Source organism: Rhipicephalus microplus, chromosome 3 (assembly GCF_043290135.1).
Source record: "Rhipicephalus microplus isolate Deutch F79 chromosome 3, USDA_Rmic, whole genome shotgun sequence".
Taxonomy (NCBI): Eukaryota; Metazoa; Arthropoda; class Arachnida; order Ixodida; family Ixodidae; genus Rhipicephalus; species Rhipicephalus microplus.
In genome coordinates, this window is record NC_134702.1 from 271264249 (window position 1) to 271277680 (window position 13432).

Sequence of the window (13432 nt, forward strand, 5' to 3'; positions counted from 1 at the left end):
TTATTCACTATTCGAAGGTATTCGGCATATTTTCCCATGCTAAACTCTCAGCTTCATCACTTTTTTTTTTTGCTTCAACAAGCTGGTTGACTGGATAGCGGATTGCTAGCTGTCACGCTAAACATTTGTTACGTTTTATCACACGCAGTCATCTGAAGTACATATCACATCAGGAAGATGCTTCATGACACGGTTCTTGATTTGCTTTTGCTTTTTATTTATATATATGATGGAGAAGAAATTATCGGTGATAATCAAATGCATCTTAGAATGGATGCATACAATGATGTTATCTGTAAAAACTGTCTCTGATACTTAAGATCTGGATGCCCTGAATAGCATTTTTTTTTCGCCATTTTGAAACGAGAGTGAAACATGGCAAACTTTAAAAAAGACTGTAGTGTTGTCTCCGACCTCGTAATAAAAATAATAGTGCACTCACAAAGAAACTGAAAACCACACAGGCTACGAAAACGCCACACAGGCTACAAAAAAAAAAAAAAAAAACGCCACACAGGCCAACTTGCACGAGAGTCTCTCCGAACACCGTCACCCTCTTTCACTGTCTACAAAAGGGCACGTGCGTTTCCAACACCGGCCAATTTGCAACGCTTAACGCCCTCGTTAAGGCTATCCCAAGAATGTTCTTGACTGATTTATCATGCAAATGTTCGGCCATCCTCTTAAATGAAATACTTATTTATTGACACATGAAAGAAACAACATAAAGAAGAAACAAAAACAACACATGAAAAACAGCTATACGTATACACTGGCGCATCAAGTTTTTCATGGCACGCAGAAGTTCGCCCGTTCGTACCGTGAAACTTTCAAGATGTACTTTCCAGCCATCTTGACTGGCTTGACCTTGAAGAAAGCCACAACACGAAGTGAAGAAATAAAATGTTTTGCACCACACAGAAACACCTCATTGCAATAGTCTTTGGACGACGAGTCGCTTGCTTTGCTGGGTCCCGGCTTTACGATGACCGTGTCCTCTTTTTCCGACTTTTTCTGGCACTTTTTCCAGATTTAACCACTGGCTTGTCGTCAGTTATGTCTTCTTGGCTTGGCTGGTCCTTCGGCTTTTTGTCTTCTTCAACCTCACCTTCCTCCTGCTTATCTTTATAAAGGCTTTTGTCTGTTGGCTACTTCTTCACCTTCTTTCTTGTTCTTTCCTTCTTCGCCGCGTTTTCCTGTTGTTTCTTTCACCGCTTTGGGTTTTCCCTTCACTCTCTCTGCCTCGCTGTCTTTTCTCGCAGCACCTTGCTGGGAGTTCGTCTGCTTTTCTTTGCCTTCAGTTCAAGCTGTGTCTTTGTCTTTCGGGTCTCTTGCTTCTCCTGCAGACATATTCGCCTTGGGTTCTTCGCCTACCCTCGTTTTCGGTGCTTCGCTGTGTCCGAAATTCTCGACATGTGGCGGGACTTGTTTGAAAAACGGGATCGCGTGTCCCTTGGGGGTCGCATCAGGCACGACTTCCAGTTCTTGTAGACTCGGGGCGTCGTCTGCTTCCGCCGGGGCGCTTCCTGTTGAGAGTAGACGACAACATCTCGCGTAGATGTCAGTCTCGGGTGTGGTGTGTCAGTCGACGGGCGGCAATGGTTGGCGTCGTTCCACTCCTTAGTTTGCGTCGGTCGTCAATTTTTTTGCCGTGGTAACGGGCAGGCAGCATTTTGAACCTGAAGGTGGTTTTAGGCTTCAGTTGAGTGTTCTGAAAACCCGTATTCATTCCAGTTCGATGGGTTCGAGCTCTAAGATGTCGTGCAGCAAGTCGTCATCATCTTGATGCATATGACACAAGAGCATGATGCAGAATTCGCGCGACCTCAGCCATGATAAAACTTGCTCTCGCGTATTGTTGAAGTCCAGGTTGAGTTCATGGCAAAGACGCACCTTAGAGTGAAAGTAGGCGGCCGTGCTCTCAATACGGTGCTGCACCCGCTCTAGCATACTGCACCACCGTTCTGCAACACGAGTCTGGCTACACAGGCTACAAAAAAATGCCATACAGGCCAACTTGCACAAGAGTCTCTCCGAACATGGTCGTCTTCTTTCACTGTCTACAAAAGAGCACGTGCATTTCCAACAGTAGTCATGACCTTTACAAATAAAAAACAGCCTAATTTTACTTATACTAATGATGTTGTAATTATGTAAGTATTGTTTAGTTTAAATAAACTGATGTAACTTTCACAGCAGATTTAAGATGGCACACGAACGTCGGAACAATGTGCAATAACCTCTTCCAAAACTTTGGTGCCTTCAACACACATAAGACAACTCGGCAAAAAAATGCTGACTGACAGCGCATAATGCTTTGGTCAGACTTGAATATGCGTTGGTTGTTTGGTGGCCACGCCACAACATGACATAACCATCTTAGAATCTGTTAAAAAATATAGTGCTCATACTTTGTCGCTATTAGCAGCGTTTCTGGTCTACTTTGCATGCGCTTGTTTTATCGCTGCAGCCCCTCTCGAACACAGTCGCTTTTGCAATCGTGTCATCCTTCTGCATAAGTAAGAGTTCACGCCGGTTAGAGTGTTCTAGCACCCATGTCTTTCATTGCATCATTTTTACAGCATACACGGTTATTTGATCCTCTAAATATTGTGCCCATTAGATCAATTCAGAATTGTCTTCATTTTCCTTTGTTTTTCACTTTTTACAAAACATGCATTTTTTGGAAGGACCTTGATGGGTATCTGCACAGATTTGGTGCTGAGCAGTTGGAAAAAAGAATTGTGTAAAGGTGTAATTTGTTAATTTGTACTTTTTCAAGGAGCTATAAATTTGTATTTACACTTTCTATGTCACGAAAATGGAGATAGAATTATAAGTATATGAATAACATAAAAATACATGTTGCTACCACGATAACTGCTTCGCTTTCCGGAAAAACTTTTTTTTTTTCAGAGTTCAAGTTTCTATGTTTCTATGTAGGCAGGTGTTCAGAGTTCAAGTTTCTATGTAGGCAGGTGATGCCCTGCCTTTAAAGGTGGAAACACTGGCGTCCCGCCGCTGACAATTTTGGTACCGGCGTACAGGTCTACTGCCAAGATAGTGTGTAATAAAGCAAACATAACAACAGCCTTTAAAAACTGAAATGTGGATTTCCATATGCTGGGAAACCAAGCTCTAATTAGAAATGTAACCAGTATAGATTGAGAATGGACCTTTAACTTGAATAAAACTTCATTTGGGTTCAGTTGGCATGTATTCTTGAGGTGAAAGTAGCAGTGCCTTGTATAGAAAAGACACGACACACATGAGTGCCGACTATCAACCGCTTTTTTTATTCCATCAGCTGTCAATGCAAGTATAAATGCCCAAGGCAGCCTTACTGCACATGCGCGTACAACAGTAGTTTTAAATAAAAGTGAAACAGTAAAGATATATATGTGTAAATTACATACACAAATATTAATGAGAACGAATACAAACATACCGTATAAAGTGGACAGAGGGATAACCACCATTGTAGCTCAGTGGTAGAGCACTGAATGCGTTATTTGAAGGTCGCAGGTTCAGATCTTGCCAGTGGCAAGTTATCATTTTCTCCACTTTGTTTCTTCTCATTTACATTACAAAAATTTCTAATAACCACTGCTATTCTTTCCCTGGCATTATAGTAACTTAGTTCTCAATAATAATGTGTAACAAAGAAAACGAGCCCTTAAATTTACTCTTTCCTTCATACTCAAAGAGAACAATTCCTACTCTGACGAGTGCAAGGACAAGGATGTATCTTTCTGAAGATTCTGAACATGGTCAGAAAATGATGCCTATTAATGGTCGAGGCTCCTGTGAGCCATGGGGTGCAGCAACAATCAAGTTTCCAAGTCAGCTGGAAATTGCTCACTCTTCACCAGCCAAATGAAGCCATAATTTTGATTACAAATAATTTGAACATCACGAGTTGCCACGGCTGCTGCCATGACATGCTCATGCTGTAGAGTGCTAGAATTAAACCAGTATGGTCGCAATGAAAGTGCAAAGAAAGGAAGGGCTAATGAAGCCCTTACAACTTGTGTGAAAGCACAAATTTCTAGGGGTTATTTTAGACAGACGTCTGTCTTGGGCTCCACAGATAAAATCATTAGAGGACAAATCCAACTCCCTAATCAATATATTACGTCGACTGACGGAGTGAGATGGTGTAGTTCATGTTCTTTATTGCATGTAGTACATTTAGCAATAATTCGACAAAGAATAGCTTACTCTGCCCCGGTTTCGCATGAGATATCACGCAACCTAGAGGAGAGGATTTAAAGATTGTTGGCCAGAAGCCATCGTATATGTCTTGGTATACCGCGAGCGTCTGCCGGTGCTTTGGTAATTGCGGAGTCTCGTCAACCGACTTTCCATGCTATAAGACTTACGAAAACGTGCCGGCATTATCTTCGGTTGGCAACTCAACATGCTAATCATCCCCTACACCAAGCTATTCAGGAGATATCAGTTGCAAGAATACATAAAACTATAGTAGAATTCAAGATTTTACTGCCTACGCACAAATACTGGCCTCCATGTGCAACCCACCCACCATGGCGACTCTATCCCAGATATTACAACTTCGATTCAGGGAATAAATTGTAAGAATGATATGCCTATAATTGTCATAAACTTTAACACACCTTTATACCAATTATGAAGACTATATTCATGCGTACACCGACTGATCATGTCTGAATCAAAGCTCTACGTCGGCATTCTTCGTACCTGCATACCAAGCGAGAAAAGCTTTTAAACTCAGTCATTTCACAACATTCACAACGGCGAAACTCGATGAAATACTCTGTTCTTTACACTTCATACGTCTACAGCCAAGTCCATTTTTATGAGTAGTTATCAGTGACTCACAGTCCTCATTAGTTTCTTTAAAAGGAATCAGCTTGGGCAACAAAGCTAGTGAGCTCGCATATGAAATGCAGAGGACGTACGCTATAGCAAAAGATTTAAACCACACCATAATGTTCTAGTGGGTGCCAAACCACTGTGGAATCATAATAAACGACATAGCTGATGACACTGCACATGCAGCACATAAAGAAAATAATATATCACTGCTACCTGTATCGATGAGCGATGCATGATGTCTAATAAATAAGCTGAGCTGTCAACTGACTATGGAAACCTGATTCGAAAATGGTGCGCAAAACTCTCAATTGTATAACATTGATCCCGGTATAGAATTTAATATTCCGTTAAAGGTTAGCTGATCAGTAGAAACAGTCATCCATAGGCTTCGACTTGGCATAGCCTACACGAAGGCCTTCCTGTATAGAATAAGGAAAGCTGGCAGTCCTACCTGCTCATGTGGAGAAGCTCAAGAATACGCGGAGCACATTCTTCTGCATTGTAAAAATCATGACATACCTCGAAAGAACCTTTTTCAAAAACTCAATTCTTTGGATAAGCGACCTCCATCAATTGCAAAAATCTTGGGTCCATGGCCAAAAGGAAAGCTACAAGCCACTGCAGCGCGTGCAGTCGTTCACTTTCTTGAGAAATCAGAAATTGCTCTAAAGTACTAAACAAAAAAAGTACTTCGTCACTGTCCACTGGAATGTTTCAAAACAGTGTTTTCGTGTTTCCCTACGATATTTTTGGAAAAATCTTTCTGAAAACAGTTCAGTACTTAAGCGACAAGATCGCCTTAGACATTTTATCAACTTTCGTGTTTTGTGTGAACACTTAAATTGGCGTGATTACTTGTGTTTTTACAAACTCTGTGTGGTGTGGACACATTTCTATGTAGTGTGGACACATTTCTGTGTGGTGTCGACACTCAGGGTTGAAAAATGTGAACTCATTGTGTAAGCGTTTTGCTATGTACATATGTATAGCATTGTGTTTGCTACATAATGTGTGATTTCGGCTTTTGTGCAAGAGAAGAGGAGTAGCCGGTGCCACGCATTGGCACATATACATTTAATAAAAAAAGTGTCACTGCTGCATGAATGTAGCTTCCTGTGCACTGTCATACACTTATCAGTGCATTTGCTGAAAAGAGCTCGAAGAGTGTGCCTGCTTGTACTTGACGGATTCTGAGAATATATCTGGTCATTCGATGACCGCTAGAAAAAGTGCTGTGAGGTCCCTTTAAACCAAAGTTCATGCTGTGTTTCGACCTCATAGAGATGTCACTGTTGATGATGGCCCGATAGCTCATTATATCTCTTGTCTGCACTCTTCATCCCACAACAACGAGCTTGAAGTAGGTAAAAAGAAGAATGCATGAAATGCTAATTGCACAGACTAACAGTAAAGAAAAGCGATGCACAACTTCTGCCCACATTGTTTATCAAGTGTTCCCTTAAAGGGTCAGTAAAGAGGCTTCAGTTTTTTTTTACATCCCCCCAAACAAGCTCACTAATTCTTACAGTAGACCATAGCGGTCACATTTTGCATTACAGTGTTGTGTGCAGAGCAGAACCTCCGTTTCGAAAAACAATGATTGTGCCTCTTTCCCACGACTGTCTATTCAATTCTGCTCGTGCGTGCAGTAATGCACCACTTAGCATCTCAATTGGTCTTTTTTAATACAAAATGCCGCCTTGGCCCGGCAGTGATGCAATTTCATTTTCTTGAGCTGCCCTTCACCGTTTTGTAAAGTCCTAGACTACCGTGAGAAGTGGTATTGCCAGAACAAAAGCCTTCGAGATGGGCTGGCCTTGTTACTATCACAAAGGGAAGAGTGCCTACCTCAGCAGTGCCTCGTACTTCTCGCACTGTAGAAGCCTTGCTGGTTGTTGGCTGCGTGCTGAAGACAAATCACTGACACCATGTTACATTGATGAAGTGGGCATACGGACAACGCGCCTTGTCACAATTATGCCCACTTTGTCAATGTTACTGGGAAGTTACTGAGAGGTTACTGGGTTGTTTCAAACCCAGTAACTTTCTACAAAGTTCTTGTGGCAGGTTGTCCACAATGTACAAAAGCGGAGGTGATTACAAATTTTGGACTGCACGGTTGTTTACTGGCCATTTAAAGTGTTTGCATATTGGCACCTTGCCACACTCGTGTGCATGAAGCTGGCAGGCGCAAGAAGATAGCACCATCAAGTTTCATGTACAAAGCTTAACGTTTAACTTTACATTTCTATTTATCAATCACATCTGAACATTAGCAGTAAAGTGAAAAGTGTAGATGCAAGTTCAGCACATGGGTCAGTGTTAAGAAGAAGCCAAAAGGCATAACACACAGTGCATTTATAGCACAGGACCAGAAGCATGGCTCAGCGTGAAATGCCCACAGCATCCAGGATGGCGCTGTTGCCAACAAAGCCCTCGGGTGTATCCTGTTGGTAGTTGAGCAGCACTTTGTTGCCACCTGCGTCCAGAAAAGCAGTGCCAATATTGAGCCCTGCTGAGTTTACCCACCAATGTGTGTATGCATCTTTTACAAATGAATACACATAGTCATATCTTCGCCAACATACAACATTTGTTGCCAAATGAAGCTGATTATTCCTAGTTGTGTGCAGCACATCGCCGACTACGCCGATACCCTGGGTGCCGGGTACACACACACCTGTCATGAAAGTGTTCAAGATGCCCACTCCATTCCTGACCATACACAAGTGCAGCAACAATGACCTGCATACGTTCATGAAGGCAATGCTTCTGTGCGGCACACTTGGCAGTCTCGCACAGAGACGGCGTGAATGACAGCTTGCACTATGTCACATGCAGTACTGAACACTTTGCTGGCAATAGTTATCACAAGGGTTGTCAACGATTGAACAGTACTAGCGCATTTGATGGCATGACGCTTCCCTGCACTGTCGGGGCTTATCCATAAAAACATCGCACTGTGCCGTAACACTGAAACCTTAAGTCTTCAATACTCTTCACCCCAACACACTCTAGCATTGTGGCGAAACTACCTTTTGCACTGTGCTATGGCTGCAAACGGATCAATTTATGAAAGTGCTGGTTCAAACCTATAGAATGATATATGCAGCAAAGATGGGGCTATAATTCATGGAGTTCCAGACATTAAATTCGGGCAGAAGATTTTAAAGAGCTGGGACATCTTGAAATTTTGATTGTTGACGTCCATGGGACAGATGAGAAACTCCATACTCAAAGAGAGTGTGCTGTTGTCCGCCACACGACATTAAATGTGGCCTCCCCAAAAATTTTAGTAGGAAGAAAGGTTGCACGAATGGCTTTTTTCGTCTCGTGTGTTCTTTGCGCACCTTTGGTTGCACCAAATCATAAACAAATACACTTTGGCCTCTGCACTGCCTCATTGTTTATAAGATAAGTAGGCAATGCCACTTAGCAGCACCCCTCCAGTGTCCCACCAAACTAACCAAAAGAAATGCTTTTGTGTTGCTATCTCATTAGATTATACTTAGGGGACCTCTGAAACATTTTTGCTATAATTTTGCTTCAAAGTATTTGAGAAATACTTTGAAAAATTCATAAAATATTCTATTCACACTCAAACTTTATATTTCAATTAGCTTCGCACCTAAAATCTAGCTATCCACAGAGCTGTAGTTTTATTGTATCGCCATCATCTTATACATACATTTTTCTTGCTTGAAAAATAGGTGCACACTTGATTTATAGATATTTTTGGCTCTCCAAGGCCATTTTGAACATGACTTCCTAGTGCTTTGGACCCACAAAATGTGGGTGAATTCGATACAAAGGCATGTTGCAGTAGCGTAAAATACTGTGAAGTGAGCCTGGTGTGTACTTTGTGATATCTGCCTCTCACCTGATAATTCAACCAGCGATGTTTGGGGCTGAATTAAGGAAAGTAGCATGGACCAAGGAAGATGCATTACCAGCACAGAACACAGGGGCCAAACAAAAAGCAATGCCCACCTTTCTCTACGATGAGTGTGCCGCCCATTAGCAGTCCGTCGCCCGTGGTCAGATCACCCCCAACCTTCTCGGACTTGGCCTGCATGCAACAGCAGACACCTCACTTGCCTAGTTTCATTTTCGTTCAACAGAGGCCTCCATATCAACACAATAAATTACAACACAAAAACCATCAAGAAAAAACAGGTAAAATGAAAATCAAAGGACACAGTGACAAAATTGACTAGAGGTGTGCGAGTGGTGAAATTTCATCTCGGATCGAATTTGAACTGAATGGTGCCAGATGGTGGCCCCAAAATATCAAATGTTGTATCGAATGCCGAATGCGCAGGATTTTACTGAAGAATGAAAAAAAAAAAAAAACTGAAATGAGCTCAGGTTGAAGACATAAACTGAAAGACTACAAATGATTATGTAGAAACACAAGTTGCTTTACATGACCTGATTTCAGGCTCTGTCGCCGTGGTGTTGCTGCAGTAGAAAAATATGCTCACTGGTCAGCTCATTAGCAGGCACGGGAATGTATCGCAAAGTAATTTTGGCAATACCTGTACAAATTGAACATCCATACTGTTTCTAGAATTTAAAGTGTTCATCTTCTCCAAGGATCAGGGGCTTATTGAAGTGTTTTTGAACCTTCTTGTCTGGTTCAAGCTTAGTGTGCTAGTTCTTCTTTGACGCCAGTAGTTTAACCGTCTTCCACGAGGTCCCTGGCCTTTTTTGCGATATCCATGATGAGTGGGAATGGCGTAATCTCTTTTAAAAAGGAGATACACTTACTTTCGAACCAGAACAATAGTGAAAGCTTCAACAAAAGACTTATTGAAACGATCTCTGCATTAGTTTTAGCCTACCCACCGAAACAATGTTGCACTATTGGCACCAATATTTGTACTGTCGAATAATTTGAAGCTTGAAATACCAAATATTCAAAAGCCTGATTGTATTATTTGATTTTAATTCTTCAATATTGGCACACCCCTAACAAAGTTTTACAGCGCTTATTTGTTTCGTTACAAGTATGAAGCAACTTGCCGGAACACACGTCTCGCGAATGAAAACTCCTGGCCTGCACAGAGCATGCAGCACAAGTTGGAGTAGTCACAGCGAAAGCTGGAAAGGCAGGAGCCAATTGTAAACTCTCTTAGGGTTCAAGTCCAGTTGCACAGTGCCAACTCTTACCAAAATTCATCGGTCTGCAAACTAGTTAAGTAGCCACTATGCATCTGTGAGGCAGTGTGTGCACCTACACCAGCACTGCTGATGCTGCAGCTAATGATGATGATGAATCATGGCTGAGCATTTGGCGATTGATAGGCAGCTCTAAACTACCACATCATTATGCTATTCGCATAGGGTGACACCTAGTTTGAATTTTGCACCTCTGCCGCACAACAGTAGCATAGCTCCAACAGAACTCTTCACCCACATGACACCCCGATCGTGTCCATTTCCAAAGCAGTTTTAAACACAGGCACGGCTCTGTAGTAGCATACCCGACTACTATTGGGGAATGCTAGAATTCATTCCAGTTTGAATGATTTCCATTTAAATTGGTTGCTGATGTGAGCTCATAACAGCTTACGCTGCAAAAACAAAGTTAACTGTGGGTGTCCAACCTCACAAGACTGCAAGTCTGTTATGAAGGACACCATAGCAAAGAGCTCCAGTTTAATTCCGATTCTTCTGCAATTGATGCATTTTGTTCCCACAGAGTTTCAGGTGGATCAGCTTGAATGAATGGGAAGGAATGTTGTTTATGTGCAATTTAACGTCCAAAAAAAGTTTAAACTCCAATGCGTCAGCAGCATGCAGTCTTATCAATGCACGTCCCTATACCATCAGATGAGTTTAGTATAAAAACAAGCTGTACAATAAATGATCGTTCTTGTAGAGTTATCTCTATATTTTATAGTACATCAATAGCGACGTAAACGAAGGTAAAACAGATTAGTGCTAGACTGACAGAATTGCGTCAACATGACTGCCGTGAGGTCACCGCAATTTGTAGATGCAGACATCCAAGGCATCGCGTTCGCCTGGAGACTTACTTTGATGCCCGTAAGACCACAGATGAAACAAAAAAAAAGAGCACTTCTTATATCGTCGCTCACAAACAGTGTAATGAGAATCGATGAGGTCGATGAAGACTGCTAGTGGAAAAATGCAATTTCAGCACATCATTGGAGTGCATGCTGAGAAAGCATGGAATTCATGATGAAGGTGTTAGGAGACATTATTGACCCAACGGTAGCTCATCCTAGAATAGCCAGAATACTTTGCAATTTAAGCACAAGAAGCCAAATACGTAATGCACTCTACAAGACAAGGTGCTATGAATTTTGCAGTCCAAATGATCCGAATCGAGAATTTCAGCTAAAGATGAATACATGCAGCCGATGTGAACAGTCTGGTACTGAAGAAAAAGTTGAATGTGAGCATCTGTGTGCACCGGTGTGCCACAAATGTGGCAAACTAGGCCACCTAAGTTTAGTGTGCCAGTTGGCCACACCTAGTCAATGGCTACGGATGCCAGATTTGGGTGTATGACAGCAAGGGGCAAATGCAACGCTAGCTGAAGACTACACAACCTCTGACAATAGCGCGACCTTGTAAACGCCATAACAACTAAGCCTTATCGGGAAGAAAGCATCTGCAACAATAAACTATTTACGAAGTCGTTAGCTGGGATAAGGTTGCTCTGACGATGCTGGTGGACACCGCATCCCCTGTAAGCATCATTTCAGCAAAGTACAAAGTAAAATGACCACTGTAGCAAAAAATGCAGCTTAAAGTATCCTGCCTATCAGGCAAACCTTAGTTTAATTTGTATGGTTGGGAAAGATATACAAGGCAGGGTCGAAGTGGTCATCAGCTGTTATTTAGCAGCAGTGACACGATAAAGGCTTTTAACGAAATCGGAGTTGCCATGCTGACAAAAGTCATCGTGAGCGTGCAACCAGTCACGCTAAATGGAGCAACATGGAAGAACAGAGCCAACATGAATATGTCTTTGCTCGTGACCTTGGACTTTTCAAAACCGCTAGTGATATTTCAGCAGAAAGAAAATATTGTTTTTTTTTTTTCAAAAGGCCAGACTGTACCTTATGCCTTGCGGAACAAGATTTTCAAAGTGCTGGATCAGCTGGTAGCCCACTTGGCCGGTGAAAACGGAAAGATGGGTCACTCAAAATTTAGAGATTTTTAGACTGTACACGCGACCACTGGGACAGAGCAGTGCTCATTGCCACGAGTAGATGACGTTTTGGCAAAGCTGAATGGCGGAAAAATTTTCATGTGATAGATCTGCGACAGTCTTAGAACCGGCTATCATTGGATGGAAACCAGCAAGACGTCGTGGTGCAGCACAGAGTCTTCGAGCTTGAGCCAGCAAGGCACACGACAAAGCGTGTTCATACCATGGACGCTACCACGACTCAATGCCACATTGCCCGGTGTCATAGCAATGACAGTGTGCGTGAGTGTTGTCTTTGAGACTTGTGTCACGGGAGTGAAGTACATTAACTGAGCAACATCTAAAGTAAAAAGAGCCTCACTGTAGAATTTCCTCGTGTTTAATCACGTATTGTTGTGATGTTCCTTGGCGTTTCATGTTGTCCTTGTCAAATACAAACAATGTCTGTGTATTTAACAGGTAATCTTGAATGGGTCCAATCATCTGAGCCCATTGAGTAAACAACAGTTGTATGCTTTAGGGCCATCCACTGAAGATGGTCTATGTATCACTCACTAGCCCGGTTATCATCCTCACAAGCACTACATACTCGTTTGTGAGTGGGGGGGGGGCAGACATACCTCACTCGTCAGCTGGAATATATATATAAGGGAAAGAAGTGTATACCTAAGAGCTCATTTTTCCGTGTTTTGACACAATATTAATGAGATCTAACAGACAGTAATGCCAAGGAATGTACAGGAGAAGTTATTAGAACCAATGAAATGTAAATAAGAAGAAAGAAAAGTGGGTGAAAAAATAACCAGCTGTGAGCAGGAATCGAACCTACGGCCTTCGAATAACGCTTATTCGAAGGCCGTAGGTTTGATATATATATATATATATATATATATTGTGACGACGAAAACCGAAACTGGCACTCTGGCACAGACACACATGCTAGGTGAGCGAGGAAGAAGAGGCAGAATAAGAACAGCTGGTCCAGGATCGGGTGTTGTCTCTTGTTCTCTGTCTAGTACATTACAATGGCGCAGTCGACGAAGAAGAAGTCTTACGTCCCGGTTTCGTCATCCAGGACAGTCGTGATAAGTGCCGCTTGAGGATGGCGTCAAGGCCTCCTCGGCAGCTGTTCACCTGCCGCCACTGCCACCACCGTTCGGGGACGGCGTCAAGGCCTCCTCGGCGGCTGCAGTACACGCTACCGGTACCATTTCACAAGGGACGCCGTCCACGCGTCCTTGGCTATGGATTCTGCCGTCAGCGCAGTCGACAAGTGAACCCTCTGCGGGAAACCACCGGTACGTGTCTTCGTGGTTCGTCAGCAGTGCGGGCTTCTTCATCGAGGAACGCCGTCCACGCTTCCTTGGCAATGGGGTCCCACCCGCC

At 42.7% G+C, this 13432-nt stretch overlaps 1 protein-coding gene across 1 annotated transcript in view; it reads right to left on the reverse strand.

Annotated features, from left to right (window-relative positions):
- Nucleotides 1-3273: 3273 nt before the first annotated feature.
- Nucleotides 3274-13432, reverse strand: part of LOC119167968 (prostamide/prostaglandin F synthase) — a 44244-nt gene continuing 34085 nt past the window's right edge. The window contains exons 5-6 of the mRNA XM_037419429.2: nucleotides 8851-8929; nucleotides 3274-7339 (exon numbers count right to left, since the gene is read on the reverse strand). Coding sequence (XP_037275326.1) covers nucleotides 7245-7339; nucleotides 8851-8929 — 174 coding nt within the window. The 3' untranslated portion in view covers nucleotides 3274-7244. The remainder of the gene's footprint in view (nucleotides 7340-8850; nucleotides 8930-13432) is intronic.